At 36.8% G+C, this 13,038-nt stretch overlaps 1 protein-coding gene across 1 annotated transcript in view; it reads left to right on the top strand.

Moving 5' to 3' along the window:
- Positions 1 to 7,222, top strand: part of LOC107667973 (BMP/retinoic acid-inducible neural-specific protein 3-like) — a 37,561-nt gene extending 30,339 nt beyond the window's left edge. The window contains exons 6-8 of the mRNA XM_016459710.1: positions 1,776 to 2,012; positions 3,586 to 3,808; positions 5,985 to 7,222. Coding sequence (XP_016315196.1) covers positions 1,776 to 2,012; positions 3,586 to 3,808; positions 5,985 to 7,101 — 1,577 coding nt within the window. The 3' untranslated portion in view covers positions 7,102 to 7,222. The remainder of the gene's footprint in view (positions 1 to 1,775; positions 2,013 to 3,585; positions 3,809 to 5,984) is intronic.
- The last annotated feature ends 5,816 nt before the right edge of the window (positions 7,223 to 13,038 follow it).

The following is a 13,038-nucleotide window of genomic DNA, read 5'->3' as shown; positions in this document are numbered from 1 at the left end:
CAAAGAACCTTTTGTGAAACAGAAAGGTTCTTCAGATGTTAAAGGTTCTTTATGGAACCATTTAGACAAAAAGGTTCCTCTATGGCATCATGAAGCACCTTTATTTTTAAGAGTGTAAATGTTTTAAAGTAAATATTTATCATTCTAACTGAGCAAAAGATGCTCATCTGTAGTCCAAAGTCTTGCGGGAAAACATCAGAAATCACATTTACCCCAAAGGACACAACTGTTCAAAAGTTTGGGATCGGTAAGATTTTTCATGTTTTTTAAAAGAAGCTCAACAACGCTGCATTTATTTGAGCAAAAATACAGTAAAACCAGTACTATGGTGAAATATTATTATAATTTTAATTGTTTTCTATTTTAAAATATTTTAAAATGTAATGTATTCCTTTGATGGCAAAGCTGAATTTTCAGCAGCCATTACTCTAGTCTTCAGTGTCACATGATGCTTCAGGAATCATTCTAATATGCTGATTGTTTTTATTTGCCAAGTTATAGACAAGCTAAAACTAGTATTGCTCTTTGCAGCACAATATTTGACCGAATGGGTAAAAATGACAGTTATTTTCGTCAGTTATGGCACGTTAGCACTAGCATTCTGCCCACTTCAAATCATACACAGAGATGAAATAGTGCGGTAAGATCACATTTATTTGAACGAATTATAGCATGTATTTCAATTAATTATCGAGAGAGAGATAACGGTTGTGTGTACCTGTGTGCTGCGTCTGCGCGTCTCTCTCTACAAACAATTACTTCAGAAACAGCCATTTTACCATCGTTGCTGAGGAATATAATGTAGCGATCTAGTATCTAGGCTATTTTATTAATAAAAATTGCGGGGGAAGCGTTGACAACAAGTTTATGTGTATGTGCAGCGCAATCTGCGATCTCTCTCTCTCTCTCTCTCTGTGTGTGCGCGCGCGAGTGATGTGTGTTGGTTAGTGTGCATCAATTAAAGCAGCGCATTAATATGGAACGGTGATTATACCGACTTGGAAATACCTGTGCATTAAACGGTTGGTAACACTTTAGAATATTGGTCATAGTTCGCAAGTAGTTCTCAATGAGGATATATTTTTTCAGTAATTATCAAATATCTAATAAGGAACTACCTTTGTCCTTAATTTACTTACTGCTTAGTTAATCTTGCTTCTCTATTAGTTAACAGTATTAAGTTAAGTGTTAATGTAGTACTACCTATTACTTCCTGCATAGTTACTTGTTAACAACGGACCATTATTCTAAAGTGTTACCAAACGGTTTTACTGCATACCCGCCAGCCAATCAGAATCCAATATTCAGACAGACCATGGAATATATATATATATATATATCAATATTGCACTGCTTAATATATTTTGTGGAAACCATGATACTTGATTGTTAAAAGACATACGGTAAATAGAGTCTAAATTTGTGCATTCCTGTGTCTTCGCATTTATAAGCATAGTTGAGTCAAACCTATCTGTCACATGAGAAATCATAAGTGAATTGAGTTTGATCATAATTTGTTTTGATTATTGTGCACAGTATGCATACTCACTAGGTTTTGGAAAAGAGTCAAAATCATTGTAATGGCAAAAGCACTTGTTAAGAAGTTTTAGCATGTGCTACGTTTTCAATTGCTGAACAGAAAATATGATAACTGCAGGCACCGCATGCCTACCAAGTATGTGCGCGCTTTGTGACCACATGACACTCTTTATCAAACCACTTTAATCAAGGACCCAGTATTCTTATAACAATATTTCTTTTCTCCGTAACTGAAGGCTTGCAGGTCATTTTGCCAGATTATCTCAGAGACCCTTTCGTCCAAGCAGCTCTTAGTTACATTGCCTGCAATGGAGAGGGAACTTTTGTCTGTCGAGACAATGACTGCTGGTGCAAATGTGACCCCAAGTTCCCAGAGTGCAACTGTCCCTACATGGATATTCAGGCCATGGAGGAAAGCCTTTTGCGAATCTCTGAATCATGGGCTCTTACCTACAAGGAGTTTGAAGATTCAGGTAGGAGACTGAATTCAAGCATGTTTCAACTGAATCATTTGTGTTAATTAATTTGTCCTTCTGAAGAAATATCTCAATCACCACAACAATTAATTTAAGAGCCTATTTTGGAATTGTATTGTATAATTTTTATTAGTTATTATAGTAGTTTAGAAAAGTATGTAATTTACTACTGTTCATTCATTGCTGAAGATGGACAAACAATCATTTAACTTTCTTAACTAACACTATAGGCAAAACCATTTTTTCACATACTAGTCAGTCTTTGAGATCTTAGGCTATTTTGCTTTCATAACAATTTTTTTGTGCATGCTAGTGGGGGGAAAACATCGAAAATAAACCTTATCTATTTGCGACTGCAGATTTCAATTACATTTCTTTAAAGGCCATTTTCTCTAAATTAGTTTTTTCTCATGCACTGAGCCAGAAACCTCCACTTCAGCACTTACACACACTCAACAAACTTTACAGTTTCATTCCTATCTATATTTTGAAAGTTTTTACAGAAGGATTGTTCATATATCATTCACGTTATTTATATAAAATTTTATTCCTATAAACATGGTGAAAATTCTGTCTGTTGACAGAATTTTCTGATTTATGTAGTAATAAAAAAGGATATCCAAAATCCCATGTAAGAATCTTTAACTTTAATATGTCAACAAAACTTAATTTTGAACCTGGCTTTTTCAGATTTTTCAGATTTGTGTTCCGGAAATTGATGCAAATTAGTCCATATTTAATTAGATAATGCATAATTTGCATATTCTAATGTAACATTTCTAAAAACTTGTAATACACAAAAATGTATATTAATGTACTGTGAATAATCAACTGCGGAATTATGGCAATAACTATTAGTTAAATTGTTTACCCTGTTGACCTGTGGTGTCTTATCTAGTATAATTTCTCTACTTTTTCACACTGGTCACTGGTCTGAATAAATATGAACAACTTTCAGTGAATCCTGACATTCCCCACATAATGCCCTTCAGAGACAGTGTGAGATTAGAAAAAAAAATATCCTGCTCAACATATTGCCTTACAGTATGTTAAGCAGAATTAATCACCCATAAAATGCTTTATTGCCCATCCAGCATCTTCCATCAAGCATATGAATGAGAGCACTTAGCATAATGTTTAGGTACTGTATTACTGCCTGTCGAGGTCACCCCCACAGTGACCATTAATGCTTGAGCAAAATTAAAACGCGTGGATTTTTTTTCTTCCACACTGTCATCCTTTTCCCTTCTTCCCAAAATATCCCCGAGTTCAATTACTTTCAAAGTTTATGTTATTAGAGCTATCAGGAAGTGCCAGATATACTTAATTTCTCAGGTAAATGTGTCCTTCTGATAGGAGCATCAAATGCATTCAGTGTTCTGCCCCATCAGCTAAAATGAAATGCTCTGTAGGAACCGCTTGAAAAAATGTCTCTTCACTGAAATGATTCCTTCTTATTGTCAAGGAGAGTGAAGTATAAAGGCAATCCGTTCAGGCATTTAGCCACTTTTCAATCAAGTTTACATGACAACACTACTATATCTGAGAGAACGTACTCTTTCTTCAACAGATGAGTTCAAAACATTTCTGATGAGGCTGCCGCAGAATTTCTTCCTCAACTCCTCGATGATCCAACATTTGTGGTCGCTGGATGGTGTATTTCAGCGGCGCTATGAGCAGCTGGAAAGTAACATGAAAAGTCTCTTCAAGCGAGCCCAGCGAGTGGTTTACAAGCTCTTCAGCCTCAGCAAGAGGTGCCAAAAGCAGCCCCACATCAACTTACCGCGTGAAAGGTGAGCACGACAGACTCATTATCTCCTCATTGTTGTGGTGATAAATACACTGATACTTAATTTCGAAATGGAATAATGCCCCCAATTACTGTATCCAGAGAGGAAACTCTTCACATAGTGTTTATCATCATCATTACTTGTGTTCTTGAGTGGCCTGCATTTCAGACTCCACGGGCTGCCGAGAGGAATGTTTGTCAGTGTGCTTCAGAGTCAAAAGGAGCACTAGTGCTCTCGTCTCCGGGGAGACAACTTTGTGTTTACCCACAATCAATAAGACTAAAGTCAGCATAGTGGTTCTCAACTGGTTTTGCTTCAGGCCTTAGATTTTACATTGGCTACCAACACAGTTTATTAGGGATGTAACAATATAAAAATTTCACGATACAATATTATTGCGGTATGAAGTCCACGGTACGATATTTATTGCGATATTTAAACAAAAAAGACAAATTAAGAAGTTTTAAAGTTAAATTATTCTATCTAATGCACTTTGAGAGTTCAAAATTAAGAGAAATCTCAAGTCAAAAAAAATGGCTGTGTATTGACTTGTACCTGAACTTTAAAGGGGACTCGATCCTCTTTTTATTTGTTATATACTGTCTCAGTCTAAATTACATTCACACTGGGGTTTTAGGAAGCCAAACAAATTAGAATAGAATAATAATAATAATAACAACAATGACAGCAGTAGCCATATACTGTAAAACAACTGCACTGTAAAATAAATGAAAATGAATACTTCATAGAAATAGGAAATTACAATACTTCAAGCCTCTACATTGCGAGCAAATCACTCGCATATGCGACTAACTCTTACTCTGGGCGACTAAATAACATCTAACATTAGCCATTGGCTAATGGTAGGGTTAGGGGTGGGTTTAGGTTAAAAAGTGTATAACTATCTGTATATAAAAACAATCAAAGTCTATGTAATGTCCCCATTTAAATAGCTAAGTAAACGTGTGTGTGTGTGTGGGTGTGTAAAATAGTATATCAGTCTGGCGAGTAAACAAAAAAATGTACTGGCCAATGGCGATTATATTGCCAAGGTGTGCGTAGAGGGTTGTACTTCTTTCCTAATTTCTACACTTGAAAGAGATATTTTGAATTTGGACAGCAGTAACGTTACCCATTTAAACCGCTAGCTGTCAGCAATTCATACTGCACTTTTAAGCTTTTATTTTGACGAATATGGCAGTAGAGCTTTTATTTTGAAGGAAAACGCCACTCCCAAGACTACACTTTTATCGTTTCATATCATCATGTGACCACGATAATAACGAGACAGTTTTGCTATCGCGATATCGCAATATTGATAATATCGTTACATATCTACAATTTATTGTACAAAAGTAAATAAAAATGCCCTTAAAATGTAAAATTTTCGAACAATGTGTAAGTGAAGTTTTATCTGGATCATATTTTCTTCTACAGTGCATACTTTTCTTCTTGGTATGGAAGTTTGAGGGCAGCCTGTCTATGTCCGCATCCTTTGTATTTACACTAATTATTGTGTTATCCTAACTATAGACAATTATATGGTTAATTAAATGGAAAAAAAAAAGTTTATTAATTCAATAAAAATCACAGATCACACCTAACATTAAAATTAATAAATCATAAATGTGTGATTCACACATTGAATACCCAAATTAATGTAGAAGAAACATAAAGGAGATATGAATAAATAAATAAATGAAACATACATTTGTAAATGTGAGCACATTATGCATGGAATTTAACGTTACACAGTCCATATTAAAATAGCATATTATTTTCACAGCCCTAATTTAATGATTTGTCAAAACAGACTTGCAACCCATTTTAGTGCCACAACCCACCAGTTGAGAACCAGCAGTTTAGAGCAGTGTTACTTTTAAGTTTAGACTTTCAAATCTCCTTCAATATCGGAACATTTATAGGTTTGCGAAAATAAATCATGAAGCAGTTGCTGTTAGTGAGAGATGCTACGTGACAGTTTTGCCATATTTTAAACAGAAGAAGGGAACAATATATGCCTGTACTTTTTTAGATAACTTTTTGTGGAACAGAATTATGTTTGTGCTAGTTTTAATCTTGCCATCTGCCGCTGTACCGGCTTTGGATACATGACAATTTAATCTCGACAATCATCGTTTAGGCAGACTAACTGATATTGCTGTTTACCTTATCTTAGGCCACAGTCGTATTGGCTGAACTACTTCCAGTCTTTATTATACTGCTCAGAGAACAACCAGCTAGGCTCCTTCTCAGAAGAACTGCACACTTGCATTTGTGCATATGACCACAGTTCCTGCCAGGTACCCACACCATGCTCTGTGGGTGAAGGTGCCGCCTGCGACGCTTGTGCTAGCGACAACCACACTCGCTGCGGCAGTTGCAACGTCGGCTACATGTTAAGTCAAGGGACCTGTCGACCGATGGTGGCAGATTCCACCGAGAACTACCTGGGCTTTGAGACTGATCTTCAAGATCTGGAGCTACGCTACCTCCTACAGAGAGCCGATCGACGCTTAGAGGTTCACGCTATCTTCATCAGCAACGACATGCGGCTGAATAGCTGGTTCGATCCTTCATGGAGGAAGAGGATGCTGCTTACGCTAAAGAGTAACAAATACAAATCCAACCTGGTCCATATGCTCTTAGGCATCTCCCTTCAAATTTGCCTTACGAAAAACAGCACTCTGGAACCTACGCTCACGCTCTTCATCAATCCCTTCGGAGGGAGCCACTCAGAAAGCTGGTTAATTCCTGTGAACGAGAACAGTTTTCCAGACTGGAAGTCTGCTAAGCTGGACCTTCCACTAGAATGCTTTAACTGGACCTTGACTTTGGGCAACAAGTGGAAGACCTTCTTTGAGACCATCCACATTTACCTGAGGAGCCGCATCAAAACTCCAGGCACTGGAGCCAATGACAGCATTTACCTGGAGCCTTTGGAAATGGCCGACCCTACTAGAAATCTGGGGTATATGAAGATCAACAGCATTCAAGTGTTCGGTTACAGTATGCATTTCGACCCGGAAGCAATCCGGGACTTGATCCTGCAGCTGGACTACCCATACACACAGGGCTCACAGGACTCGGCCTTGCTCCAGCTGCTGGAGATACGGGACCGGGTCAACCGACTCTCTCCACCGGGCCAGCAACCTCTGGACCTTTTCTCCTGCTTATTACGGCACCGTCTCAAACTGACGGCTAATGAGGTGGTGCGCATTCATGCCTCGCTCCAGTCCTTCAATGCCCGTCTCCCCAATTCTCTGGATTATGAGACCACTAAACTCTGTAGCTAACGGCTAAAGCATCACAGCAGACATCAATAGAACAACTGTAAAAATGCAGAGGAGACTGTTAAAGTCAAAGCTGCAATGACTTTCCGTGATAGAGACACTTTTGGACATTGATGAAAGTTTTTTTGTGACTTTACCTTCACTAGTAGATCGTCTTGCTCAAAAACAGACTCATTTTTATTGTATTGTACACTGAGTTCAAAGAAGAGATTTTAAAAATATATGGAGTGTTTGTTTGTAATTTTTATGTTTTTTTTCTTCTTCTTTTGCTTCAGTGACAGTGCGCTTTCCTTGGAAAGAATACAGTGATGTCAGTCAATTTTGTAGTTAAATTGTTATTAAAACATCATGGTTGTAATGGAGTAGTGGTTGCATTATTTATCAGCATATTTTTATTGTTATGTGACAGTTTAGTTTATTGGAAAATTAAACATTTTATATTTGCAATTGAGTGCACTTAATGAGGAATTAAATACATTGAACATGATATACGACTTTGATAAAATAATAATGAAACAGATTTATTGACATAATTATATTATATGCTTGTTAGGTTCATGTTAATTTCTTTTTATTCACATTCCATTGGAAGAGAGAGTGTTTTTTTTTCATTACTAAAAGCATTACAAAGTCCAGTACATTATCAGTACATTTGAGTATTATGATTTACTCATATCTATGCTGATATTACACGTGTTTCCTGTAGTAATGATCATTCTGAACCACATTGGCACAGTTATTCTAGGCTTATAAGCTAGTATTGTCAAAACGTTTTTTCTCTCTCTCCAGTTAGTCATAATTGAAGGCATGAGGGTTGATTTAACAATGTAAAAGCGTCTGTGAATATAATATTGAGAAATTTTGAATGGAGCCACATATATGCAATGTTTTGAGCTGAATGTTTTCTATTGCTATTCTGAATTCATCTAAACATTGTTTATTTTCAGTATTTGGAATTCAGGGTTTGTATTTGTCTCATCATGTTTTCATTATTATTATTTTTTTCTTCATATCTTTCTTTTGAACATTGGTTTGTTTTAACCACACACTTTGTTACATCAGAACAAAGCAGTTTCTCTGAACCATAAAATATATATGATTACAAATGAGCCTTATACTGGAATGTAACAGTGATGCCAAAATGGGACAAATATTGTGGAATCCAGTGTGCCTTTGTGAATACACAGTATACAGTTTTGCTTTACTTATTTTGTGCACCTCAGTATATAATGCATATTTTTTGCTGTTCATGCTTCTCAGAATTTTTTTTCCCAGTTCAGTTATTTCTCACTTTTTTTCTTGCATTACAGTACATTAATTTAGACCGTGTGAATGCTAATTATTTAGAATCAACACATGATGACAGATTACGTTAATGCCAACAAAAAAAGTGTCAATCGCCTCTTCATAATCTGTTTTTGCACCTTTTACCTAGAACTAGCACAATAAATAAAATGAGCCTTACCTAACTCACCTAATTTCTCTTTCAAAGCTTACATATTTTCTTTGCAGTATAATAAGCATTTTATGCTGCAAAAATCCCACAGAATATAAACTGCAAACAATATTTTTATAACTTTCTAAGAAAAAGGAAAGATTTGTGCCTGCAAGGACTAGGAGAGTTTTCGATAACACATTAGTATAGGACACAATTCACTATTATCTAGCTGTTTATTAGCATGCCTATTATTAACACGTTGGCTGTTTATTACTACTTATAAAGCACATATTATGCATGACCATATTCTACATCCCTAATCCTACCCTATACCTGAACTTAACAACTATCTTACTAACTATTAATAAGCAGCAAATTAGGAGTTTATTGAGGCAAAAGTCGTAGTTAATGGTTTGCTAATGGCAAGAATTGGACCTTAAAATAAAGTGTGACTGAGTTTATCAGAGAGACTTTAACATTGAAACTGTGAATTGCAAAAGTTAAAGGACGATGCTTTTCCAGGCTGGTTTTCTCATTCAAGGCATATTTTCAACAAGGCTGTTTTACATCTGTAGAAAATCTACCTGCGATTTACACAAATTGCATAATGTAAAGGTCAAAGGATTGTACGCTAAAGGAAATTGTACATGTTTGAAGAACAGTTGCACATAATAAGATATTAGAGACACCGTTCAAATCCAAAAAATCTCTCCATTTGTGCTTCCCTAGAAAAGAAGCTTCTTAGAGGGAAGATCACTACTTTTATGTCTTCTTGGAGTATCTACCCGCATTGCAGCTACTGCAACATTTTCACATGTGAAACACCCCACGCTGTAGCAATTACTCTGCGAACACAAATGACCAAGGGATCAGTTACTGCCAGAATGCATACACAAATCACCTGCACACTGCACCGAGAGCCTGTAAAATGAGAGCTTGTCAGTTGTGCTGAAATGATTAGACACGTTGTTGTAATGACAAATATTTTTTGACAATAAGAAATGGCAAAACATTACATGGGCAATCGGTCTTTCTCGCAGCCTGACAAACAATTTATCATTCTGCTGTAATTGTACAGAAAGAGCTGTGGAAAAGAAAAGACTTAGCATTGCATTATATTTACTATGCAGCTCCTCTGAGGAAGATGGAAAACTCACCAGCACAGACAGAGATTAAAGAAAGAGCATACATCAACTTAGTAGGTTAGCCCTTTATTCACTAAGCACTCTGAGGCAGTGTGCCAACGCTTGATCAATAGTGGCCATGTTGCCTCTTTGATCTCCTCAATGTAAACATTGTAATGTTCTTTGTGATTCACGATGAAGATGCATTGCTAACTTGACACTAACTTTGTCTTGGGCTTCACTGTAGGTTTCTGGAGGGCCAGATACTGCAGGGAACAGGAGGGCAGGCAAAAGGTAGCTGTCTGCTGCCAATAAATCAATGTGCAGCTTTATTATGTGAGAGAACAAAAGGATCTGCAGGGAGATCAATGCCATCAAGAACCACCAACTCACAAACCAGTGCCATTTTGTTGTCCAGGGCCAGGACCGTATCAACATCAATTTATTACTCACACTGTCCTTTCCACTTGATGTAGTTTGTATGAGCACAAATCAATCACGATTTTACATCCAATTAGAATTTACCGTTGAACCGCACCATTGTACTCCCTTTGCTGTCGATGTTGCACAACTTTATATGCACACGCTAAACATGATGTTTAATTAGAAATAGTATCATAATTAAGCAATACCACAACAGTTAATATTAAGTAACTTGCATTTTAGAAACACAATACCAGTTACTTTGTCAATTTGTATCTCCCCCAATGAAAATGGTCCCAACAGTCTCAGAGCAACACTAGTGTTGTTTCACTCCTGTGTGAATTAAAGGAATAGTTCACCCAAAAATGAAAATTAGCTAAAAATGTACTCATCCTCAGGCCATCCAAGATGTAGATGACAAATGTGGAGATATTTTGAATCACGTCACTTGCTCATCAATAGATTCTGAGTTTGAACAGTTCTTAAAAACATCACAATAATCAACACGACTCCTTCAATTAAAGTATTGTGAAGTGAAAAGCTACATGTTTGTAATCAACTAATCCATGAAGAATTTTTTTTTTTTTTTAAGTCCATGCAAAATAGATGAAAGTGAAGTTAAAACACTTTAATGATGGATTTGTTTCCTATGAACACAGCTTTTCACAGAGAAAATTAATTGATGGACTGGAGTCATATTGTGGTGTTTTTATCAGCTCTTTGGAGTCTCTGACGGCACCCATTCACTGCAGAGGATCCATTGGTGAGCAAGTGATGTAATGCTAAATTTCTTCAGATCTGTTCTGATGAAGAAATTAACTTATCTACGTCTTGGATGGCCTGAGGGTGAGCAAATTTCATTTTTGGGTAAACTATTCTTTCGGAGCAAAACTAGTGTTGTTTCAGTTCTGAATGAATTAGCATTTGTGACCCTGGACCACAAAACCAGTCTTAAGTCGCTTGGGTATATTTTTAGCAATAGCCAAAAAACACTGTATGGGTCAAAATTATCGATTTTTCTTTTATGCCAAAAATCATTAGGATATTAAGTAAAGATCATGTTCCATGAAGATATTTCGTAAATTTCTTACTGTAAATATATCAAAACTTAATTTTTGATTAGTAATATGCATTGCTAAGAACTTCATTTGGACAACTTTAAAGGCGATTTTCTCAGTATTTTGATTTTTTTGCATCCTCAGATTCCAGATTTTCAAATAGTTGTATGTCGGCCAAATATTGTCCTATCCTAACAAACCATACATCAATGGAAAGCTTATTTATTCATCTTTCAGATGATGTATAAATCTCAATTTCAAAAAATGTACTCTTATGACTGGTTTTGTGGTTCAGGGTCACATTTGTGGATGAAACGGTTAAGAAGTTTATATTTTATATTTTTAAATGTGTATATCAGCTAAAGTTTAGTCAACTCTTATGAGTAGCAACAAACTCCAACTTACAGTAGATTTGAGATACTAAAATATTAGTATCTGTTATTGTCTAGTTACATCTCTGAAGCATGTTACCATAGCAATATTTACATTTTCACACACCAAAGATTTAAATAGGTAAACATGACTAATTCAAATATCAAATGCTAATTACCTAACAGTGAATAAACAAGACATTCTCAAGAGTCCAAGGACAGAGAAAAACTAAGTATAAGCTTATAAGCACATAAGGTTAGGAAAATAAATTATAAAGGTCACTGATCTTTGATACACTGCAGAAATGTATTGCCTCCAAAAACAGCCCTTTTGGGAAGCCAGGGCACTCTGCTGGCTGACATAAGTTCAAAAAAATTGAAGAGGACACTGCTGTGCTAAAAGCTGCTTGTGGTCTGTTGGACTTGAGAAAATAAGTGACTCTTGACAACCTTCCCGCATTAAAATACTGCTAAATACGCGGCACCCCTTCAGGTCCAAATAGAAATATAACTATTCCCAACTTGCACAATTTTCTCTTTAAACTACATCCTCACTAGTTTCTCTAAAGAAAGCTAAAACGTTCCACTCCTGAAGGATTATGTAGTCCTACATTATCCCTCTTGATCACAACAAGTGGAAGCATTCCCTTAGGGGAGGGCCTACACCTGCTTCAAACTGAACTGTTTGATGAGCTTTGCTGTAATGCAGAGTCGGAGGAATTTTAAAATTTGCATCCAGTTCCCAGAATGCAACTACTTCACAAATGAATTAAGCATGACCTACAGAGCCAGGCAGACTACTTATACTTAACGTATATTAATGCACTCAACAACAAGTTTCTTTATAGATTTATCCAACATGATTTAAAGGGGTCATATGATGTTGCTAAAAAGAACATTATTTTGTGTATTTGGTGTAATGAAATGTGTTTATGTGGTTTAAGGTTCAAAAAACATTATTTTCCACATAATGTACATTATTGTTTCTCCTCTATGCCCCGCCTTTCTGAAACGCGTCGATTTTTACAAAGCTCATCGGTCTAAAAAGCGAGGTGTGCTCTGATTGGCCAGCTATCCAGTGCGTTGTGATTGGCCGAATACCTCAAGCGTGTGACGGAAAGTTACTCCCCTTACCATATTGTGATGCCTTGTCCCAGCCGGAGCGACGAGACAAAAACATTAAAAGCCATTTTAAACGAGGCATTTGTTGCATCCAGTGGGGTCATAATTACGGATAATAATGACTTATACTGTCTTTTTACACGTTGCATTGCATCGCGCAGTAGTTTCGCTTTCACAACGAAACACAGCATCACACACGGCGGGCTAGAGTGAGTGGAGGTCGGAGGCCTAGAGTGAGCAGCGGCCGGCTTGAGTGAGTGGCGGCGGATGGGCTTGCGGCAACCACATGTGGCGACCCCGGGCTGGACTCCGCTTCGTCCACGGTGAAAGCCGATCCGGCGATCCACAGCGTGAAGTTGATGTATTTCCTCAGCGACCAGCACGGATCAGCTCCAGGCATGACG

The sequence above is a fragment of the Sinocyclocheilus anshuiensis genome, unplaced genomic scaffold (genome assembly GCF_001515605.1).
Source record: "Sinocyclocheilus anshuiensis isolate Anshui unplaced genomic scaffold, SAMN03320099.WGS_v1.1 scaffold978, whole genome shotgun sequence".
Classification (NCBI taxonomy): domain Eukaryota; kingdom Metazoa; phylum Chordata; class Actinopteri; order Cypriniformes; family Cyprinidae; genus Sinocyclocheilus; species Sinocyclocheilus anshuiensis.
The sequence above is the reverse complement of the archived record's forward strand: the minus strand, read 5'-3'. Positions and strand labels throughout refer to the sequence as shown.